We start from the raw sequence: 26,020 nt of genomic DNA on the forward strand, positions 1-26,020 counted from the left end.
ATCTTTTAAGAGTTATTTTTTCAAAGTTTCAATGCAAAACCCTCATTCGTGATATAAATCAGTTTTCAATTTACTTTTTTTTTATCCCTTATTAATCGAAACGTGTATATACAAATAATTTCAATTCAACCCCTACCTAGTACAAACAATGTGTTTTTTACAAGATATAATACTTATCCCTAGTAAGATTATTGTATTAACCTTCAAAATATTTACAGCCACTGCTTACTACAAACTCTGTATTTACCAACAAGACCTATACAAACAAAACATACGACCAATGCCGCATTTACCTACAATATTTTTATAGCATTGACTAGTACATTTAGATGAAACAATGCATTTTTTTCTAGACTTATTGACCCCTTCTGTGCACAAACATTGTATTTACCTAAAAAAGTAATACAACTCTTTGTAAAAATACTGCATAAGCCTCTATAAGCTACACAGCTCATTCCTATCACCAACATTTTATTTACTCACGAGATCTAAACATCCCTCCCTAATAAAATCTCTGAAATTAATTTTTACAGTGAAGGATCAACACAGCCTGCTCAAGCTGTATAAAACACTTATGAAAATGATTCATCCAATTAAATTCGTGACCACCTTTCTTATCATAACTGTAAACATTTTGTATCTCTTCATAATGTCACCGCATTTTACCCTTAGGAAACAGAAAAAAATCTGAAATGGAAGGAGAGCAACAGTTTTTTTGTCAATCCCTTGGTAAGAGAGGTTAAAAGCTTGGCCTCGGCCTCAAACAACAGTTTTGTTTTCGAAGGACAGACACAATGACTACTGCCTTATACCCATCTAAAAGATTAATACTTAGGAGTTTATGAATGACACACAACAACAAACTCGTGATAACAATGGGTCTCCTGAGTTACTCATTTTACATAGCATAGCTACATAAAAATAGTAATGTTACATGAAAACTATACCAAGTAAAACGTTCTATGTCCAAGGAATTGATTGCCAACTAAATATACAAAATCTAAGTTGCTATTTATACAATATTAAATTAAAAGAACGTAGACCAAAAATCAAACCAAAATAAAAAAAAGAAAAGTTTTGCAATAAATAATTTTGTATCACGCACATCTTCATACTGATGCCGTCATGACTAAAATTTAAATATCGCTCACGCTTGATCGCAAAGCATAGTAAACAGATTCTTCGAAAACAAGAAATCTAACAACCCTAATACAGAATGTTTGTGTGATTTGTTGAGAAATGAACACGGGAATACTTGAAAATATGTTAACTGAATCAAATTATCGTTAAATATCATTATGCTTTTCTTCCGCGGCCAGGTGATGAGGATGTATAAAAAAAGACAAAAAAAAAAACACAAAAAACAAACAAACAAAAAAAACAAACAAACAAAAACACAAAACAACCATGACCTGATTAAAACCTATGTTTTTGCTAAATTACAAAACACTGTGTAAATAAAATGATTTTTTTTTTTGGGGGGGGGGGGGTCTCACACGCCGTAATGTCTAAAATATATGTACCTCCCCAAACAAAACAAAATTTGAAAGGGTATTTTTTTCAAAATATCACTTAAGAGGGTTCAATGGTCGTGGTCATTTTAGACTGTATTGATCTCCTTTAAATGAATAGCTCTGTATAGAAAGGTATAGGAAAATATCAAAATTAAAAAAAGTAAAATAGAAAGATTTTTTTTATTTACTAAATTATAATTCATAGCTGAATGAATTATATCCTAGAATGTCTGGTATATCTAATCTACATCTGGTTAATTTGATTCTGCCTCTTACAACAGTCTGATTTTATGAGGTACTAGTAATGTATAATATAGAAATAAAGCCAAACAGTCAACTGACTCTAATTATTTAAAGAAACATGCAGTTTTATTTAACTGACTTGCTTATATATGCTTGACAAAGTTTGATTCCATCTGTTTTTCCCTAGTTACAATTTTAAATTGTGGCTTCCTGTCTGAAAAAAAAATCGGATGGATGACCTGAGGCGTCCATCTGCACTTTTTCTGACTGTGAGCTGCAAACTTGCACCTAGATTCCCTCACGTTTTCTATTATTTCAATGAATATAGAAATATTCTCTAAATGTATCTCCCGCGGTTTTTTTTTCAGGCGTTTGGAATAATTAAATCCAATATCAATACAGACACAAATTATTGTAATTAATGATACAGTATTATCAATTGTCATATGCGTCTTTTTTTACGCCCACACCTCCTCCCAAAAGATAAAAACGCGACTGACGACGCGTCATTCAGACAACTAACTTTATGTTCTATAATACCATTACAAAACAAGTTAGTGCTGAAATAAATATATAAAACTAACTTATAATGTATTCTTACCTAAGAATGAATTTTTTTCATTTACACACAATTCTTATCCGTGTTGTTCTCAGGCCCGCAAAGTTTTATAAAATACCCTGAATCATGTGTTCTCGTATTTATGCAGAATGTGTACGTCATTCTACATCAGCAAATAGAAGTGCCACCTGATTGGTTAGTTTGCTGTATACTCTGTGCCACGTCCTAAACATTGCAGCTGATACCATAAACACGTGATTTTTTCAGAAACTCGTTCCGGAAAAAATCCTGGTTGTTTTCGGATCATAAAAAGTGCAATCATATTGTTGTATACAGTATTACTGTTCTTTGATAGCATGTGTCAGACATTAGACCAAGAGCACAAGTGTGATTTCAGCTTATTGATTGATGATAACATTTTCCAATGTCTTTGTGTTAACAATAAGAATCGACTTTAATGTATACCCCAATACATCCCATCAATGATAATCCTAAATATTTAATCGCACAATTGCTTAAAATTATATAAATGTCAGTATTAAATGATCATTTGTTATCATTAGGAGTTGATCAAAAACGATCGGGCTTAATCAATCCTATCATAAAACATTTGAGACCGTATTCCATCACCTCGTGCTACTCAATTAATGATTCTATTTTCCTTAATTATTTGTAAAAGCTGTTCTTTACCGGGGGGTATACACTGTTAACCGTTTTTTATTAATGAAGACCATTTGGGTGTTGATTAAGTAAATGTTGTATACCATGAACAAGATTTTATCTTAAATAGGCGATATATATTTTATTCAATGTAAACGTCGATTTTGACAAACCAGGACAATATTCGACATATTTCTCCCTCCGTTTATAACTCTGTCTCTTTCTCTGAACTTCCTCCGAAATAAATGTACATTTAAGCAAAACCTAAACTTACAGGGACGAGTTTAGTCGATTTTCAATTTTCAGTTTCATTCTTGTTCCAATCAATGTTTTAACTGATCTTATTATCTAAATGTCCACTTTGGCCAATCAATATCGTTGTTTGTTTATTTGTTTGTTTGTTGGGTTTTTTTTATTTGGTTTTATTTTTGTTATTTCCTTTTTTTTTCTTTGAGCGTTTGTATATTTATTTCTCGCAATTTTCTTTACTTCTAAACTTGTAATTTTAAGAATCATTATTTGGGGGGATTTTTTGTAACAACATTTAAAAAAGCCATTTTGTTTTATTAAACAGTTTTCTTTCGTTTTATAGTTTGAACAAGGATGAATGTTTTTATATGCTGTTCGCTCCTATATTTTATCTTGTAAAAGCTTTTTTGTTTATTACAATAAACTGAAAACAATAAATGTGTGTGCTCTTTTTAGATCAATACTGTTGAAATACAAAACGCTCGTGAGGGTAAACAATGTCATATACCACCTCGCAAGCTGTTACCTTCTTTTTGCTCTTTTCGTATCATATTTCTATATCGATAGGATAATGAAAAATAACAATAACAAAACTGTCAACCATCTCAAAAATCCATAGAACGAAATACAAATTCAAAGCAGAGCAACACGAACCTGTAAAAAGTTAGAGATAGGATCAGGTGTCAGGGAGGAGTGAGCATACCTGGCTGACTGCTGACTAATTTAGCTTGTTCGATCCATAGGGGCCAATCCCATGTTAACATGAATTCCAGTGTTTTAAAAATTAATTGATTATTTAGGCTTTTGAAGCGAGCTGGTAGTTATTTATCTGGGTCAGAGTTCGACCCCTTTCTTTATTTATGGTTACATTGAAATTAATGTTAAAACGGGCTTGGCCCCTGTGGTTCGATCTTAAAATATACTGCATATATACATGACGTGTGTTTCTGTCTAATAATGAACTGAATACATCCTGTATCTGTGTTTTTTATTAATACATATCCACGATTTTATTTACCCTTATATTGTCACACGTTTTCTCTCTAAGGTTAACAAAAAAGAGATTCAAAATTCAAAAAGTTATCAAAATTCCGCGGAAGTAATGACGCCAAAACGCACTATCTTTAGGACCTTGGAATATGTAATGACGCGCTGTCATACATCCTGGTATTTTATTTTAGAACCAATTCACTTCATTTGTTAGATAGTGATGGTCAGCTTCTGACATATCTACTGCTAAGTCATCTACACAGCCTGAATGTTGATGCTGACAACAACTTTCGTTTGGTTGGATCATGTACCAACAGTGAGATTTGCGTCTAATATGTTTTACGGTGCTACCGTTGTGGCGAGCGCAGCGAGAGAGAGAGAGAGAGAGAGAGAGAGAGAGAGAGAGAGAGAGAGAGAGAGAGAGAGAGAGAGAGAAAGAGAGAGAGAGAGAGAAAACAGTCCCTGTTTGTAGGTTTGTAATTTCCCACTTCCGAATATTTATATGGTTTGACTATATGCAATATCTGCATAATTTTTTAACTGTTTATTTTTTCTCTTTATTCATTTTTATTTTGCTAAAAGTGTTCTATCGTTCATTTCCTCCCTATTCATATGCTTACCTGCCTACTGCACAACATGCATGCACAGTTAGCTAAAAAATGGATCAATATGACAGTGAAGTACGGCTTTGCTAGTATATATTTATATTATCTAAAAAATTAAAATCAAATCATATGTCAATCTGGCAGGTATCGCAGTCTATACTAAAATAGCTAGTACATGCATTACAGATGTTTGATCCACCTCTAAATTTATAGCTGGAAATAAAACGCAAGAGCACTGTGACGTTATCCATGACCTTTTTTGTCTTTGTTTACGTATCTCGACTCAACACGAAGGTATGGAAGCATGTAACAAATCTTTTGGGTCTCGCAAAAGCTTGTACGGTACTCAAAACGTGTCTTTAAGACACCGTAAATTTCGGGCATTTTTGGCATAGCACCACGGGTGAAAACATTAGAGAGCAAAAGGACGTAGACAAAACATTGTGTTTGATGAATCTCTAGGTTAAGCTCCTTCTTTTTTCCACGCACATTGCTTTATAGAGCTCGCTTTGCTGCGCTTGCTATATTAAGTATATAGCACGGCGGGATCCACAAACGTGTAAGTCGGATTAATGATAATATAACCATTTCATATCAATTTTATTAGTTGGATTAGAAAATTGGTCTTCTAGTTGAAAAAAAATCAGAGCCATATTTAAAAAAATATCCGGATCTGCAATTTTGTAGATTATTCGTTATAGCGCCAGTTACCACGGCCTGTATTTTCAAACGAATCACATCATTCAGAAAGTGGTATGGCAAAAACCATAATTTTGTTCAACCGCCACCCTTATTTTCTCCCAGTGGTACGACAGGAAAAAAAAACCCGTTTTTCCTTTATAAGCAATACAAGTCCCCTAGCAGTTTGTAGAAATTTGTCAAAACAATGCACTGTCATCATTTCTTACCGTCTTCTGGAATCAACAGACCAACACGATAATGAATGCGTTTTTGTATCTGTCAACGGAATTCGACGTAAAATCCAAAAGCAATCTGTATCTTCAATCCGCCGATAAAAAATCTCAATTCAAAAGTATTTTTTTCAAATGAATTCATTTGTTTATATATGCCTAGTTAGTTTGATTGAATCTGTTTACTTCTAACTGAAAGTATGTATCTCCCGGTCTGAAAAGAATTGGATAAACGACCTAGGACGCCATCTGCATTTTTTCTGACCGGAAGCTTCAAACTTACAGCTTGTTTTTCTCACTTTATTTCTATACAAATGGAAGCATACAATATATGTATCTTTTGAAGTTTGAATTGGTTTTTTCGGGCATTTAGAAAAAAAATTGATACCAATAGGGAAACAAATTATTGTAAGTAATTGATATAATATGATTCATATAAAATACATAGTAACTGTCTTGAAATATAAGCTATATTTGGGCCAGGATAAGAAAAAGTGTGTAAAAATAACTGCACCACCAATGTGGATGAAAATCTACGTTTTCAGACGAGTAATGTTTAAAAATGGAACAAACATGTTAAATATGCAATATTCTTGAATTGACTATGTTTGTCATCACACGTTTCTCCCTCTGTCCCTGCGTTTAACTCTCTGTCTCTTTCTCTCAACCTCCTTCGAAATAAATGTACATGTATATAAAACCTAGTTTGATTTTTATTCAAACAATGTTCCAACTGATTTTACGGGGTTTTATCCACTTAAACCAACATATTTCGCTGTTAGTTTTTTTTTCAAAGGGGAGTGGGGGTACTTTCTATTTATTCGTACGTTTGTATAATTGTCTCTCTCAATTTCTATTTTCCAAAATTTGTAATATTAAGAATTATTATTTAGGGCTTCTTTTGAAAAAAAAATAGCAATTGTTCTCATTAATTGCTTCATTTCGTTTTATATTTCTCCTACGCAAACGAGGATAATTGTTTTGTACACATTGTTCAGCGCGTGCTATATCGCTTTTTTTTTTTAAAAATCATACTAGAATATTAAGTTTTTTGTTTAATATAACTAACAAATTACATTATAAACATATGTGCCTTATTGAATCACTATTGTTGAAATATAAAACACTCGATAGTATCGAATACCACCTCGTAATCTGTTTCCTTTTTTTATCTTTATTTAATGATCAAACAAGATGAACATATTCTCAGTTGAGGATAATCTTTATACGTACAAATTCTATACAAAGTTTAAGTTTGTATCCTCAGATAATGATAACATATAAGTACATATCCTCAGGTAATGACAAACTATGTGATTAACTATGTTTACATATAGTCAGTTATTGATAAACTATGTGTAAACATCCTCAGGTAATGATTAACTCTGTGTACATTTCCCCCGTTGATGATAATCTATGTGAACATACCCTTTTTTGATGAAAAACATTGTGTACATATCAGCAGTTTAATTTTAATAAATAAATCTATTGAATGTTTTCTCAATATCATTAGTTTATTATTAACTCTGTGCACATTCCCTCAGTTAATGATAACATATGTGTACCTATCCTCAGTTAGTTATAAATTATGTGTACATATCTTCAGCGTTGTACATATTTTATCCAACAATAAATCTTCTGAGTATTCATCAGTGTATGTCAAAAATTTGTCCAAATAGTTTAGCGTATTGAATTTAATCATGACGTGCCATTTCAAACAAAAAAGTATATATATTCTTAGTATATTATATTCAAAATATATTACTATTATTGGATGTGAATCCTTTAAGTTGGTACACAGACGATTTAGGAGAACAAGACAAAACAATACAACGATGCCTGGCTGTAAAATAAGAGGAAGCAAAAAAACAAAGTACAAATTTATTTATTATTTATCTAAAATCAATTGCTATTTCAAACTTCAAAAAAGGATCAAAGGAGAAAAATGGTATGATTCTAGAACTCAAACAGGGAGGGGGCCTAAGGCATATTTTTGGAAATGTTATGCAAATTTAAAAACAAATTAATATTACAGAGGGACTTGCTGACCCCCTTCTCCACTCCTATCTAGATCTGCTTATGAAACCGACATTATAACCTTATTATATAAGATATCTAGCATGTTTAAAATATACAAAAAATGAATCTAATCCCTATTACTCAAACCCTTATAAAGCATTCACATCTTTCAATTTATATTCATTTCACTTTATATGTTTTGCAAAAAATCTGTACGTCTTGTTTATACCAGAACTATGTTTGAAACATATAAATAAACAATTTAAATTTCTGTCAAATATACATCATTTTAATAATAAAAGGGGCATGGTCACGATTTTAGTCAATTTTTGTTCTGTCTTTATTATTTACAATGCTGTTAGAAAGCATTTCTAATGATCAAATGAACTTTGGGTGCCAGTCGATGAGTTTTAAGCAAAATACAGGGCTCACATTTCTTTGTCACTTAAACAAGGTTCGTGCCCTGTTTGTGTTTACATAAGTTCAATATACCAGTTAAAAAAATCTTTTTTCAAACTGATATTCTTATTCTTTTAAGCATAGATAAATAGTTCCTAACGATTTACATGTTCATTTTAGGTGTAAAACTGGAATTTTCACTTCAACATTCAAAATGTAAACAAAATCTTTGTTTACATAGCAAAGCATTGAAAGCTCTGTAATTCGCTTATAACTCATCAGATGCCATTTAAATTTTGGTTGCCTTTTAAAAAAGCCATATTTAAGCATTGTAAACATTAAAATCGAAAAGTTAGTTTTTGACCAAAATCGTGACCATGTCCCTTTAAGTGAAACTTATTGATCAATCGCTATTTTGTATACAAGGTTATAGTTTGATAATAAAGGACTAAACACTAGAAAATATAGTGTACGTAAACAATCAAATGATAATATAAAAATAAACAGTGATTAATTATCCAAAGTTATGTTAAGTCTTAGATAATGTCAATAAGAAATCAATGTAACTTATCACAATAAAGTACATCTAGGTATATAGATAATATCTGTTGATGATACAAAGTATGATTGACTTCTATACTGATCAAATTTATGAAAACTTTTTCTCGTAATTTCCTTTATGAACAGTGTAAATTGCATGTAAGCGGTCAGATTAATTGTCACATCACTGAAAACGTTCTGACAATCTTTTATAAGCGACAATTACTGCACATGGTATGAACATATACTTGGTTTGATTATTTTCAACATTACATAAAACATTTGTTTGTTAACGGCAAAAGGCTGCATGATATCAACAATTATTAAACAGCGTTTTTCTTTAACGCCAAAGACAGCGCACAGTTTGAATAAGTAGCTGATTTTCTCCCTTTCACAGGAAATACACAAATGATCAACAAATGATTCTAATATTGGCCATATTCCTGAAATAAAAAACGGTCATTTTCAGAGTTTTACGTCATTCCCCGGTGAAATCTATTGCGGGTTACACGATAGGCAATTGAAGATGTTGATAATCATGTTTGTCTCGAGCAAATCATGGCTGGTTTACAATAAGCACGATTTAATAATGAGTATATTTGTGATTTTGTGATTTAAACGAATCTCAACTGCATATAAAGTACTCAGGTAGGTTTTCAAATTCATAACAGTGCTTACCTGAAGATTATAGGAACATTCATTAGTTAAATTTAAACTAATATTAACGAAAGACAGTCTTAATTTGATACTCACAAACAATTAAACTTTAAATAAATGTTATTCCCCCATAATGTTATATCATAAATAAATATTTGTAGTTCTATTCGTATATACGTTACTTTAAGATCATACACTGCATACAACTATTTTTGCATTTAATTCCACATTCAGCAACACAATGCCAATGTACCCTTGTTTAGAAGATCACAAAATGTCTTAACCGGAATCAGTTGTACAGTCAATGTGATTTATACACAGGTCAAATTCTAAAACAGATGTTGAACAAAGAGACAAACCACTTGCACGGTTTTCATCGAAGACGAAGTTTGTACAATAACATTACAAATTGTCAATATCCAAGCTATCTCCATTATACAGCTGGTGTTAAGCTGAACAAGGCATTCCCATCAGGACCGGGTGTGTGTTCATCTACAAGTCATTAATTAACTGTAAGTTTGATAATACTATATCATAACAATTAAACATATACTGTTGATGAGGACTCTGTCCCAAAGAATTTTTGACATAGTTAAGTTCTAGAAAAAAATACTGTACCATAAAAATTGTATTATTCAACACTGATATTATACATCATATGACTGTCATTTACAGCTACCTAGATAAATAAACCGAGTAAAATTGTAACAATAACATGGTTTCAAAATATTCAGTTGATAACAGCATTACCTGTATAAGTTAACTTTAATTTCAATAATCGATATGTGTATTATTTTTTTAATCATTTAGTTGCAATGATTGTTAAAAGAAATATTAAAATAATCAAATGACACAAGTTGTACATCTTGCAGCGACATGCAATTCAAGATTAATGTTGTTGAGTCTAGTAGATTCAGATATAGTACACAGGTAAAATTGCAACATATGTTCAACATATGTTTCGAGTAACATATGTTGAACATACGTTGAACATGGGTGTTGCTAAAACGCGGAACGGAAAACGGAACGGAAAGCGGAACGGAATGGAAAATATCATCACGTTTATCGCTTAAAAAGGGTATATACTGGCCAGAAACGATTTACTTTGTATCTTTTATTTATATCTAATGAATGATTATCAACATGTTGTTATCTTATTAATATTCATATGAATGTCTATCAATTATAGCATTGTATTCATTCGGCTTTAGTTGAGTACGGAAACGGAAAAATCAAATGTATACGAATTGTGAAACATTAACATGATTAAACGAGCAAATTAGCTATAACTTTTTACTTATTTTTCTTATATGGTATTGCTGGCATATCAGCGTAACGTACGCAGTTAATGGAAGCGTTTTATGCACGTTTTGAGTATTTTTATATTTCAAATATGATGTTCATGTATAGGCCTATACTTACATCAAAATTGAATTTTCGGTGTTCTAGACGATCTTTTATCATACAGACGATACAGTATCATTGAGATGGAAGAAAAAAACCATAGGCCTGACGACATTAAAAATTAAAATACAGTAAACATTAAAATACCCGGTAATTTGTGAAACTAGTAATTTGTGAAACTAGTATTTTTAGCAATGCAATTTTGTTTACGTTTGCATTACTAAGCAGTTGTTAATTCCAGCAGCTATTATATACATATGATCCTAATAGAGAGCTCTAGACGTTGCCTAGTTTGATTTTCCGATTATATATATTGGGACTATAGTCTGTTGATCCCAAAATATTCATGCAGCACATTTGGACGATTTATAATGGAAAATATTGACATCTTTTCTCCATTTGGAAGTCACTCAGAAGACCTTGCACAATTTTTCAACATTATCACACGGGTCTGTTGAAATGCAAAACCCCGTAGACTTCTTTATTTTTAGCCGTGTATTTATACCAGCTGATAAGCAAGAGAGGACGTTTTAAAGAAAGAATAATGAGAATGTTTAATGCTTCTAAAAGAGAATTGCTTGAACCCTGCGGTATATATAAATATACAGCAAAAAGTGAATCGAGGATATTTTGGGACAGAATATAGTGGTCAATGCATGTACTGTTAATTTTGAGGAAATAGATATTCTTGAATAAATAATCTAATATCGCTAATCTTTCAAAAAAAATTAAAAAGGTACATAAAGTATATCGTTTTAGCATGATTAACAAATCTATGAGGTATATAACATTAGACAATATTTTCCGTTTTCCCTTCCGTTCCGCTTTCTGTTCCGTTTTCCGTTCCGCGTTTTAGCAACACCCCGTTGAACATACGTTAAACATATGAATTTTTCACAGTATGGTGAACATATGTTTGAAATATATTGTTCACATATGTTTAAAAAAATATGTTAAACATATTACAGACTCAAAACATATGTTGAAGATATATTTGTGGTAATCATATGTTCAACGTATGTTGAACATATTTTGAACATATGTTTTTTTAAAACATATGATCAGCAGATGTTTTTAAGTTGCGTTATGTTGATTAGACATGTTTGTTGGCTAAAAATTTTATATGTAGTAATGAATACGTGTATAAACAAATTATATAATCAACATTAGCCATGCATTTTTTTCATATGAAGTGTTTTGTTAAGAAATCTGTATTTAAGCCTTAATCGGTTTTAAATTTAGTGCTCATAAACATACGTCATATTTTACATCACGGAGGCAGAGGATAAATCTGCAGGATGGATTTTAACTTGTACTTAAAAGGTAAGAATGCGTTTTCATTTACCTATTTATAGTGGCAATGAGTCAATCTACGGGCTGTATAGTAACGTAGTGGTGTTCTTCTGGAGAATTCGGATTGAAAAATCATACTGTAGCCTTCAGTATAAAATAATGTAAGTTAAACGACCGACGGTCATCATTGTTGTTTAACTTTTGAAAAACAGCTCTATAATTGAACCTCTAAGGATGTTGAAATTGTTTGAAAAATACAGTGAATAAATCATAAAGTAAATACCATGTTTACGAATGACAGAATGTAGAATATCTCAGAATAGGTTAGGCCTGTAAAATTCTTCACAGAGAGTTACAACTCAACAGCTTACTGGCTATAGTTTATTTTGACCTAACAAGTTTGATGGTAAACAAGCATAAAAATGTGGATTTGAAAGATATATTTAGATCAGACGCAAGTGAAAGTAGCCCCAAAACTAGAGCAAAGCTCATTGCAAAGCAACGAGTATGTCTTCTATTGCTGTTTTAAATCAGTTATTAATATAAAAAAAGTCTTTACAATCCCACAGGGAAATTCCTAATGAATTTTTTTGTGTCAACACAAATTGTACAATGATTTATATCTTCTCATTGAAATATTTATATCAATCAAAATCATTTTTCATTAAAAAAAATTTTTTATCAATATTTATAGTGTAATTTTTTTAAGTGTTTCTATTTTAGGAATGCAGTGACTAGTGGGCACATCACAGATGGCATCAAATAACACAGTGTCAGAGATTATGAAGAAGTAAGTACATAATTATAAAAATTTCTTACACTTTCAAAACTGCAGCATGATGTACATGTATATTTTTTAAACTTGTAATATTATTGTAGTAAAGTTAATTAGGTTCAATTAATATCAAATAATGAGTGACACTGTTTGACAGAGTATTATAATTTGTAGCAAATGGATGTAGTAGTGCAGAGGTTTGTAAGATTTCTTGGATGCAGTCTGAAGACGATGAAGTGATGAAAGATCCAGGATACAGATATTCTTCTTGAGCTCAAAGATATCTGGCTGCACAACATTTGCTATACAAGTTATGGTAATTAAATTTAAATATGGTTCTGACTGTATGATTGATGCTAATTATAAAATTTTCATAGTTCTAATGATTTTTTGTAAGATTTTAAAATCTCACTTTGTAAAAATAACAGGATATATATTAATGGTTTTCCACTTCTTCATTTGCAAAATTTTAAAAGGTCTGATGGTGGTACTTGAATTTGTATTAACATTTTAGACAGAAGTTTACACTTGACTTGTGAAATGATAAACAGCACATCGAAAAAAAAGTAGGACAAAAAGTGGGATTAATGCAGGTATAGTGATTTATTTCTCTCTCTCTCTCTCTCTCTCTCTCTCTCTCTCTCTCTCTCTCTCTCTCTCTCTCTTTCTCAAGAACTTACAATGATGTAAGTATTCAACACAATTTACTTGAGGAACAGAATGAAAAAAACTTAACTCATGTTGTATTTGCAACTTGATCTTGATAGTCTTCAAACTTTTATTTTAATAATGGAACAACTGAGGCAATTATAAACTTATTGTAAACCATCTTAAAAAGTGTTACATTCTCTCTGTTTCTTTTTCAGAAACTTTTAAAGCTGCAGTGAGTGAGAACCATTCATAGGAGAATAACAAACTTGTCTATATGATATTTGCAATAATAAAAATGATATGTATTTTTATCTCTGTTTTTTTTTTTTCATCAGATAGCTGGAGCTGCAAAATTAATGCAATTTTTAAAAGACTCAGTGTTGTAAAAACAGGGTAATCAGTTGAAGAGGGTAATTCAGAAAGAGAATTTGTACCAACAATGAATTAAAAAATAAAAAAAATATTAAGGCATATTTTCAAATATGTATAAGACATATGTGATACATGTTGTGTAAATAATCCCAAAGGATAAAGAAAATGAGTAAACACAAAAATGAAATTAACATATGTTCAACATATGTCTAACATATATTTATAAACATATGGTAATCATATGGTTATCAAAAACATATGTTTAATATATGCTAAACATATGATAAACATATGTTTATGAACATATGTTAGCATATGGTGCTCGTTTTCTTATGGCGAACATATGTTTCAGAACATATGTTCAAAATATGTTAAACATATGATGAACATATGTTGCAATTTTACCTGTGTATGTTACATTGTATTTTTGCCGCATATTCTCTTTAAATAAAGTCTATAAATACGTTTTAGTTCAGACGATGTTCATTTAATGATTTACACTTTGAAACGCCCTCTTTGGCTTATCAGGTTTCGATACACGACAAAATAAATCTATAGGGATTTTCCGTTTATAAAGAGTTAATAATAGCCGGATAATAACGTTAAAAAAATTGTGAGAGGCATTCCAAGTGACTTCTTAATGTATATAAGATGTCATCATTATAAAACATGGTAGGAAATCCGTTTTCGTTTCTGTAAATTTTAATTAGGAAAAAACAATAATGCGTTAATGAGGTTTCCTCCATTTCATTGATTTCAATTGCAATTATTTCACAGATGTATGATTTCTTGATAAAAAAAAAATCAAAATAATGAGGATAAATAAATATCTTGAGACATAATGTGTTTCATTTAACAACGCCATGTTTATATTTACAAACAATTCAACAGATAAACATGCCCTACATGCATTGTTATAGTCTTGAGTGGTGGCAAATTCTCCTAAATTGGGAGGCAACTTGTCTTGAGGGCAAGTTGTCCTGATTTCATTCCATCGACTGATAATGAAAACAGAATGTGTTTCTTAAGGTAAAGTTTGCGGTTACAGGGAGATAACTCATTGTGACGTAACACGAACTACCCTTTATTTCAGTTATGACGTCAAAATTTATATGATATCATAATTGATTTTAATTTTTTTTAATTTCGCGGGTTTTTTTTAGTTTCAATGAAAAAATAAGAAGACACAAGCATTTTATCAATTTCCATGAAAACGAAATCCGCATCATATGGTTTTGAATAGTGTTTTAGAAACATCAGATTACACATATTCTAAGATACGTTTTTCCTGAAATCGGTGGACTTGGAAAGTGTTCAAATGAGATGTTTTCGTTCACATAATAGTAGTCCAAAATTAAGACTTATGTTGCATGTTATTCTATTTTAGATAGTTCATCATAAATTAATAAAAGTGAATCATGATAATAATAGTGATATTATTTTCGAACATTTTAAGCATATAAAAACCCCATAATAGTCATATATAAAATGTACATATTTTCACGAAATTGTTTACATTTCATCAAAATGAAAATTGGAAATCATGGACTTTGACCTTTTGTAGTTATAAAACGGGACGGGCAAAATTCATTTGAATTTCATGAGAAAAAAGACTCTAGTATAGTGAACAAAATGGTGTATAAGTTTGGTACAACCTCTAAAACATGCAAGCCGCAAACCTTACCTTAATTATCTTTATTTAAATAATGTGAATGTTAATGACTAAGATTTACCTGTCAGAGCGTCCTTTCTGGAAGTATACATGTAGACACACAGGGTATTGTTGACCTCTGATCCTACCCAGAGACATTGAGTGTTGGCATCATAATTTAGGCCCCATGGTTCACCCATCTCTTGTGATTTTGTCAGTAATTGTGACAGAAACTGACCGTCACTGTCTAAGATATGGATTGTTTTGCTTTTACCATCGCACACCAGGATGTGTGACAGCGAGTCTGTACAGATTCCATGCGGCAGCAGCTCTGATCCTGATGGATGTCCTTTGTAGGAGAAACGATGTCTTCCTCCACGCTCTGTCACCACTACAGCATTAAACGGGTCAGACACCACGACATCCTCATTGTTGTTTTCTGTTATAAAACTAGGATCTTGATACAGTTCCAGTCCTGTGTTGTCATGTTGTATGGTTTGTGTCAATTTTCCGCTCTCGTTGTACCGGGTTACCTTGCCTGTGAATGTCCAATACATACTCATCCCGACCAGTAGATCCCCAGTGGACGGGGACCAGTACACACACCGTGGTCTCCATGTAGAACCTGTTCTCTCTTTAAATGTGGTGGTTGTTTTCATATCCTTTGACAGTTTGTTGATGTTATTATCCTCATCTATATAAATCAGTTCACTCTCACTGTTCACTGTGTGGAATCCAGTAAATGGATCACTACATGAATCCTCCAAACGATGTAGAGGGACACCTGTTGTGTCTGTCAACATGAGATTATTTCTATCATCACTGACCCAGACCCGGTCTGATGTCACACAGGAAATGTGATAAAAACGACGGACACCTTTCAGTTGAAAAAAAATTGGAGAAGACAGTTTCCATAGACGCTCGTTTTCTTCCTGTGTTTCTTCTGTCCAGGTGGTTGGGATTTCAGTCAGCGACTTTATCACATCAGCAGTGGTTTGATCTTGATCTACAAAAATCAAACATAATCAGACTACCATGTAATGTTATATCAAGTTTGAAATATATATTTCATTTAATTTTGAATCTTCACTGACCTGAAGTATTTATTTTTTTCATTAAAACGACAATCGACAACACCATGCTCTTCAATGCTAAGCAATTAGGTACTTTTACAAACTATAGTCAAATTTAATTATCTCATTTTTTGACGTATTTACTTAGTAATCTAATTACTTATATTCTGTTTCATATTATTTTAAACTAATTGATTTATGGTTTGTTAGATATTGAGAGACAAAAAGAAAAGCACTGATAACTAATTGTTTTGCCCTTTTCTTAACTACAAATGTCAAACAAGAAATCATAGTGACGCTAGCGTCAAATGGGCCGCAGAAAATGCAATTGTTGTATGAATCATCATTTGCTGTTTACATAAAAACGCACCACAAAGAAAAATATAAGGAGTTGGTTGTGGGTATTTTATATTTTCAGCAACACGTTTAACATATTTCTTTTATTATAATTAAAAATCGAGTTCATTTCTAACGGTAGTTGTATGAGCATGGCCATAGTATGAAGTAATGGAGAACACATTGATTTGTACATTATACTAATACAAAGTTCAACTCATCATTATTCTCGTGAAGATAATGTATTTCAAACCATTTTGACTTTTTGTTGCATTGTAGAATTAAAACGCAATACATTAGTCATAGAATTTCAAGGGACCACATGATAAAATAGGAATTGATTATTTTAAAGATACGTGTAAGATCATGATCATTCGATAGAATCTGCACAATTTAAAGGCAAAAATAAGCCGGATAATTTGTTTTCCTTTATGGAATTACTAGTATAAATCTTATCCTCACTTCAGTTTATGAAGATAACCATGGTTATTTAATTGCATGAGGTTCTCAAAAGAATAGAAAATAAATAAGTTAGTTCAAATTTTCAGGTCAATTCAAATGTTCAGTTCTTTCATATTTTAGCGTAAATAATTGATATGGATGTCATTTCATGATATTTTTCTAACACTTTTCACATAGTAATATAATATAACACCCACACACAAAATAATTTTATTCAAATCAGCACATAAAAATTGAAATATATCATTTATATACAATTTCATGTCATTCAGGTTTTTAGTACACCAGGTCTTAAGTATGTCCAGTTTATTGATTTGAAAAAAAGGAAAAACTCCGAAATTTTCCGAAAAGATTATAGTCTCGATAAAATCGCGCCGAACACGAAAGTCTATGATCTGCTTCACATTTGCAAGTAAAACAATTAAAAAATATGCAATATTTTTTAACAGGCATAAAACATATTTCTAAATGCAAATTTACTTTTAATTCATAAAAGTAGGCATAATATTAATTAATTATAAAAACACTATCCCGCAGAAACGCAGTTACAATATCTAAATGTATATCAAATAACGGACCGCCTTCTGATGGCCCGTAATAAACAGTGTATAATTTATTTGTTAAAAATTATATGGTCCCTCAATACGCATATAGTAATGATAATGACTCAGACTTACCTGCCAGAGCGTCCTGTCTGATGATATACCTGTATATAACAACCGTGTTGTTGAAACCTGTTCCGACCAAGAGGCGGTGAGTGTTAACATCATAACTCAGGCTCTGTGGTGTAAATATCCCTGATGGTCTTGTCAGTAGATGTGACAGAAACTGACCGTCCTTGTCTATCATCTGTACTGTGTTGGTTCTACCATCACACACCAGGATGTGTGACAGCGCGTCAGTACAGATGCCGTATGAATCTAGTCCTGATTCCGATGGATGTCCTGTGTAGGAGAAACGATGTCTTCCTCCACGCTCTGTGACCACTACAGCACCGGGCAGAGAGTCAGACACCACGACATCCCCATTGTTGTTCTCTGTTATATATTTAGGTCCACTATACAGTCCCCGACCTGTGTTGTCGTTCTGTATGGTTTGTGTTAGTTCTCCACTCTGGTTGTACCGGGTTACCTTGCCTGTACCTGCCACTGTTAACTCCGTTAAGTCTTTATCATCTGTATCATCGGAATCGTCTGTATCATCCCTTTGTTCCTTTCTATACATCCCGACGAGTAGATTCCCAGTGTATGGGGACCAGTGCACACACAGTGGTGCCCATGTAGAGTCTGTTCTCTCTATAAATGTGGTGGTTGTTTTCATATCCTTTGACAGTTTGTTGATGTTATAATTCAAATCTATGTAAATTAGTTCACTCTCATTGTTCACTGTGTGAAATCCTCTATCAATATATAAATCACTACATGAAACCTCCACACAATGTAGAGAGACACCTGTGATGTCTGTCAAGATGATTTTTTTTCCATCACTGATCCAGACCCGGAAGCTATTTCTAAAATCATTGACCCAGACCAGGTGCGGTGTCGCACAGAAAATGTGAAAGCAACGATCAACACCAGTTAGCGTGAGAGATTGATGGAACTCGGCCTCAGACGTCAGTTTCAGCAGACACTCGTTTTCTACGTGTCGGTTTCCTCTCTCTGTGATTTGAATTGCACTCAGTAACTTCATCACATCCTTATTGTTAAGTGACTCAGTCATGGCGAGCTGGCTGGTGTGGAGGGTAAGATGTATTTGGGGGAGGGTTTTCTTTACAGTTGAGAGGAATTGTAGCACACTGAATGAGAATTCTGGCTGTACATATCTGTGTTCATATTCCTGAAGGCTGACAATATGTCTGCCCATTTCTATCATCTGTTTTAAACATCTGTGTTTGAAATCAAAGTCACAAAACACATTGTACTTGAAATCTTTTCTCACTTTGTTTATGAGATTCTTCAGTTTCGGGGCCTTTGTTAACATCTCTGATTGATAGAGGGAGAGTTCTGTGTGACAGATTTTGACATCAGCTTTGATTCCTGTCAGGAGAACAGGTCTGTAAAAGAGAGCCTCACTTTTGATGGTCTGAATGGTTCCTCTGTGTTGTTGTCGCTTTGTTTTATAGGCTGTTTTAACATCAAGTTGTCTGTGAGTTCTATGTTTTCTGCAGTGGAAACAGACAGGGAGTTCACAAGGTTCACAGTACTTTATATAAACATGGCTAGGATGTCTCACACAGATCTCTTGTGCTGGGATGTAGTTGATTTTATCACGGTGTAACACAACATCATGGTCTATTGTTTGGAGATCTTTTACATGGTTTTCTTTACAATCGGGACATAAATCACATGGACACGTTTTACAATAGTACTCTGTGTCCCCTGGACACTTAGAACACAGATTTACTTTAAAATGGATGCTTGCTCTGTCCATGATTTTGACGGTCGAGGTCTTTAAATCACAACCTGTTTAAAAAAAAAGTAAAGCGTTTTAAAATCATGTCAACCACTTTTTACCTGTTTAATGATTTCATAGAAACAATATCAAATTTTATCAGGAATCTTTAAATTTAAAACAGTTGCTACTTTAAAGTACTTATATACCTCCCCTAGATAAAAAAATGTCTATTGTTCTGGCTCTGATTATAGAAAAAAACCTAACCGGTAAAGGGAATATAGAACAAAAATGTTGATGAGATAGAGACAGCGAGCAAACGATTAAAAGAGAAATAATGATATGATGCTAAACATGTACTCCTTCTACTTATCTCATTTTCTCTCCTTCCTAACTATACATTTTGCATTTTTGTTTGTTTTTCTCTCTCTCTCTCTTTCTCTCTCTCATTCACTTTTCTCAGCTTCATGTACTCTTTCTTCTTTGTATCACAATATCTGATATTGTTCTATCTCTATCACACGCGCTTTTCTCTCATTATCTCTCTCATACTTTATCTGTCTAACTTGTACTTTAGCTCTTTCTTCTTTTCCCCTATTCCCTCTTTTTGTATATTTCTCTCTCATGTATCTTTGCTTATTCTTTATCATTTTCTCTGCAAAAGATGCATTTTTATTTGCCCCCCCCCCATATTTGTCTGTTGATGTCTTTATTTGTCTATCTGTCTGTTTCTATCTCTGTATCTCCTTTTTTCTCTTTCTCTTTCTCTCTTTCTCTGACTCAAGTTTTCTCTGCTTAATTATAACCTTGCTTCTCTCTCTCTTTTTCTTTCTCTCTCTTTCTTTCTCTTTCTCTTTTAGTCTTTCTTTGCTGAACATTGATTTTTGCTCTCTTTCTCTTTCTCTCTCTCTCTCTCTCTCTCTCTCTCTCTCTCTCTCTCTCTTTGTTCTACATTACAAAAACTTAGTTATAGAATACAGTACTGACATATGATTGCCTTCTTTCTGATCCTGTTTAATTGTGTGTACATGTTACTTATATCTTTAGTACGTTCTTATCCACATTTATAAAATACATGTTAAATTGTATTTGTGTCTGTCGACAATGTAGAAAACAAAGTATTATTATCATCATGTACAATAACACCTACTCAAAAATGTGTGCAAACTGAGAACCCATGGAATTCTATATGAAGCCAATTTGCCTTAATCTGGCTGATTAGTTGAATGTTCCCTGGGGCAGATAATTAGACAATATCCCAGCTATAACATTACCAGAAGGATATCTTTTGCTTGTTTACCAATTCAATCAACAAATTGGGACGCGGGAAGGCCCTGAAACCCTCACCCTCTCTCTCTCTCTCTCTCTCTCTCTCTCTCTCGTTTTCTCCCTCTATCTTTCTCTCTCTCTGCTGAACATGTACTCTTGCTGCTCCATCTTTCTCACTTATCTGCTTCAAAAGTAGTCTTGTTCTTTCTCTCGTTCATTTTTTCTATAATAGCAACATGTACTCTCACTCTTACTTTTGCTGCTCTTTGAATATTCTTTATTCTTCTTTGCTGCATTAATATGTTTTCTTTACCTTTTTATCTCTTTCACTTTTTTGTAAATTATACTCTCACTGTACATACCCTGAAATGTGCTACTACATCATTTGCACGATTCGTTTCACTGCGCTTTTTTAAACAGTACAGTTAGCATTGTGAATGGTATGGTAAGTTTTGTAAACGGTACAATTCGTTTCTTGCACGGAACTGTACGGTTCGTTCTAGAGGTTTCGTAGCACGTTTCAGGGTCTATAATGTGTCAGTTTTTTGGTAAAGAATTTATGCTGTCTTCGGCCTGAGCCTTCGGGCAACAGTTTCTACCTCAGGGCTTACCCAGTGACTACTGTCCTATATCAATTTAAAAGATGTATACCATAACGGTTTTATATAATACACACAATAAATGAACTCGTGGTTTTCCTTAGTGACTCAGTTGACCTATACGACATAGTATAGCTACGCAAAACTAGTGATATAACATGAATACTATATCAAGTGCCTTCCTTCTTTGTCCGATCAGTCAACATCAGAAACTAAAAATACAGCATTTAACTACACAGAATAATGATATTTTATAAGTATCACACCATTATATCAATGACACACGATAACATAAAGTAATTGCAATACTCAAGTGACAAAAGAGAATATTCTACAACACCCTCTTCAAAAGGAGATTACAAGATATTTATGGATTTTTGTTTAAATAACAAACACATTTGAATTTCTTTTAAAATAAAATACACGGAAACACGAGGTCCGAGGGCCACATTGCTCACTTGAGTAACATAATGAATTCAGATTCCTGGGGTCATATACAAACAAGAGATGCCTATGCCCTTCCCCAAGTCTACTTGGTATAAATTTGTTAAATATTGCTCGGTCGCACCCAAAACTGAACATGGTTTATATCTTTTCAGATTTTAGTCACATCAACTAATAAAAGCAATATTATATTTTAAATCTATTACATTCAACAGAGAGCTTTGAAGGCTGTTAGTTATTGAAATGTGATTGCAAAATGTTTGCTTCTTTTCTTAAAAAAATAATTCGCTCTGAAATCTAGCAACACAATGCATTTGATTAAAATCGCATTTTATATTTACCATCTTCAAGTTTGAGTGACTTAAATGTATTCTAGTTTCACTAAGAACAAAAACTTTGATAGAGATTTTCTTCATCCCCGTTGATTACAATGAGGAAGTTCGCCTGGCGCCACTAGTACATTATATGCAGGTATCAATATCAGGTGTATATTATATGTAAACGGCGTGACAGTTGGACTTCGCGCAGATTTTACACAGTGTAGTTTGATTTTTGTATAAAAATTTATTTGAAATGCACACAGTAGGATTCGCCTATTAAAATCATCAGCCAAAGCTAAACAAAACGTCGCGTGCTCAGTCTACATTATGACGCCATGTTTCATACCTAGAAATGAGTTACGTTATTCGGACAAAAAGTATTTCCTTTTTTGTTTATCAATTTATTTCGTATGGCGACTACCGATAATAATATTAAATACTCTGTTAAGTATCTAAAAGATCATTTTCTTAATATAAAACCAATAGCGAGCGCAGCTGGCCGGCGCGCTGCGCCGGCGAGCGAAGCGAGCTCTAAGAACCAGTGTGCGCGGGAAAAAGTACGAGTTAAACCTATTGTTCATCAAACATTTTTTTTGTCTACGTCCCATAATGCTCTCTAATGTTTTCACCCGTGGTGCTATGCCAAAAAATGGCCGACTTTTAACTCGTAATTTACGGTGTCTTAAGGTTTGAAAACACGTTTTGAGTACCGCATATTGTTAGGCGAGACTCCAGAGATTTGTTACATGCTTCCATACCTTTGTAATGAGTCGTGATATGTAAACAAAGACGAACAAAATCAGGGATGACGTCACAGTGCTCTCGCGCTATATTTCCCGCGATAAAGTTAGAGGTGGATCAAACATGTGTAATGCGTGTACTAGCTATTTCAGTATAGACTGCGATACCTGCCACATTGACATTGTATTGATTTGTTTTTAATTTTTTTAATATAGAGATTATATAAAAATATACTAGCAAGAGTCATACTTTACTGTCATATCTATCCATTTTTAATCTAAGTAAGTTTATAAAAAGGGAGGAAATAAACAATAGGACATTTTGAACTAAATAAAAAGGAATAAAGAGAAAAAATAAACGGTTAAAAAATTGATGTAGATATTGCATATTTAAAAGTGGGAAATTACAAACCTACAAACAGGGCCCGAGCACTTTCTCTCTCTCTCTCTCTCTCTCTCTCTCTCTCTCTCTCTCTCTCTCTCTCTCTCTCTCTCTCTCTCTCTCGGGAGAGGGGTAGGGGGTTGCGTTGTATGTATCATAACCATTAAAATTAGTACCTTTGGCATACTTATTGTAGAGCAATACTCTCTCAAAAATTCCTGGACGTTCGTTGATACCTAAATAACACTAGATTGACAATGATGCAAGGTATGTGTATTTCTTGCTGCGCTCGCCAGAACGGTAGCACCGTAAAACATATTAAGACATATTACGTATTTCATTGAAGTAGTATTGAAACTAATCTGGCTTTTACATTTGTTTTAAAATATAAATTACATTCAATTGATACATTTGGCAGTTTTTAATTAAAATTAGTGCCAACAAATATCGATAAGTGCCAGTCAATCAATAATAGAAATAACGTTTTTAAACAAAATGGCGGCTAATATGGTTGCGCCCAGGACTGAACGATTTTTTATAGCCCAAAGTACCCGTGATTTAACTGTTCACTGATTTTCTTATATATACGTGTTACTATTAAATCTCGCTGCGCTCGGTATAATTTAGTGTAAAAAAAAATGAGCATAACAATTGAAGCTCAAGTAATTGTATATTCTATGTATGAAATCATTTAAAATTCATTGGAAACCATTGACTGAATCAAATTTGTTAAAGTCAACTCTGATTATACTCTGTCGACAGCAAAATCCCAATCATTGTTTCAAAATTGCTTTATTAAACATCTTCGTAATAAATGAAAATCAGTTTACTTTTACTTTAACTGTGATTCAGACATGTTCAGATATGTCTGAACACACTTTTCAAGAAACATTTCTTTCTTCAAGAATGGAAAACATAACATTAAACAACTACTTTGTAAAATAGCAAACGCTTACCTTTAATATGACAAAGGTCTCTCCTCTACGATAAGACAGACAAAGTAAATCAGATAACTCTTTTCTTGTTTGTGTAACATTTTTCGGGAAAAAAGTATTAATCTATATCACAATAATCTATACACGCAAGGCATGCATTTTCGCTCCTTCTTTAATCACAGCAAAATGTTTGTCACCATGATAAGTGTGTTTTGCTCAAGCGATTTTAAATGTTGTGTATGGTGATCCGGGTGAACCTGTTTTAAACAGACACCATAACAGTGGCAACGCGTACTTAGGCCCCGCATTAACTGCATACAGATCGTTATTTGTGCAGGCGATTTAAATTTGTATCCTGTGCTGCTGTACAAGACTGCCTTGGTTCTAATGGTGTGTCAACAATCCTTATTCATTCAGCTTTGAATATCAGTTTACTTTTTGTAAAATTGTGCAAACGCAAGGTACAAGGTTTTTGTGGAGTATTAGCATTCTGTTTTCAACTAAAAAAGTATAGTGTGTTTGATTATATACAAAATTGTGAGATATTAGTCGATAAAGTGTATTAGATATATTATGTTAATAAATTGTATCTCAATAAGTTTGAACACCATTTGTTCGGGTCTTTACTCCACAATGAAAATAACCCTCATAGCATCGCAATGTTTCATTTTTTTTTTTGAGATTTATAAAGAAACAGATTTTAATGTGTACTGAATAAATTCAAAAACCGTACACAATTGCGCTGTTTAATTTTGTTTCAGAGCCTTATTGAATAGCTGTAAAGCGTATAGAATATATGCAATTTAAACACGCCTCTCGGAAACATCAAGCGGTTCTAAACTATCGATGATTTATTTAATACCTCGTTATCTCTACTCCCCGAAATACAAGACACTGGCCCAAATCTTTGTTGGTGTTCTCAATCTCACAAATAGCTGTCATATTGGAATGGGAAGCTGTCGTGTAAAACTTGCAAAGCTTTTGGTGGGATCTTAACGCTCCTAAAAAGTGACTTTTACCTTTTGTCAAAGCCTTCAGATCTATGAATGTCCATATGTAGGATACATTTCGTAATTCAAAAGCACCTGATTATTCATTTACGTGTCCCCCACATTCGGTTCAGTGTAGTTAGATCTTTATAAATTGAGGACTTTGGACTTTTATTTTTACTCTCTCACAGGACATTGTGCAAAAAAGCTCATCAAAACACAAGTTTTAACAAAAATATGTTTTTGCATTTGAGATTGGGTTATCATGGTAAGGACTTTAATTCAAATAAAAAAATAATAATATGATATATCGTCAGATTCGTGTAATTTAGATTTACAAGAATATCATAAAAATGACAGAACGTATTTTGGTCTTATATAGATTGCTAACTGGTCGTTATTTGTGAAAGGGAATTAAAGTCTGTACTTAAAGATATGAAGGACTGCATATTACTGTAAACAGATATTTATTCGCGAGAAGTTTTCGCGAGGTTTGCGAACATTTCTTGCCGCATAACAGTATTTACCATATAGTTGTAATAAAAGAAACAGGTGTGGATGAGGTTTAGTCGCGAAAATTAGTCGCTG

At 32.8% G+C, this 26,020-nt stretch overlaps 1 protein-coding gene across 1 annotated transcript; it reads right to left on the reverse strand.

Annotated features, from left to right (window-relative positions):
* Positions 1-9,350: 9,350 nt before the first annotated feature.
* Positions 9,351-24,609, reverse strand: LOC128172945 (uncharacterized). The gene is made up of 4 exons (XM_052838682.1): positions 24,465-24,609; positions 18,041-19,825; positions 15,575-16,498; positions 9,351-9,838 (listed from the first exon to the last, which is right to left on the reverse strand). The coding sequence occupies exons 2-4, from the start codon at positions 19,791-19,793 to the stop codon at positions 9,780-9,782; spliced, it is 2,736 nt and encodes a 911-aa protein (XP_052694642.1). The 5' UTR covers positions 19,794-19,825; positions 24,465-24,609; the 3' UTR covers positions 9,351-9,779.
* Positions 24,610-26,020: the final 1,411 nt, after the last annotated feature.

The sequence above is a fragment of the Crassostrea angulata genome, chromosome 2 (genome assembly GCF_025612915.1).
Source record: "Crassostrea angulata isolate pt1a10 chromosome 2, ASM2561291v2, whole genome shotgun sequence".
Lineage (NCBI taxonomy): Eukaryota > Metazoa > Mollusca > Bivalvia > Ostreida > Ostreidae > Magallana > Magallana angulata.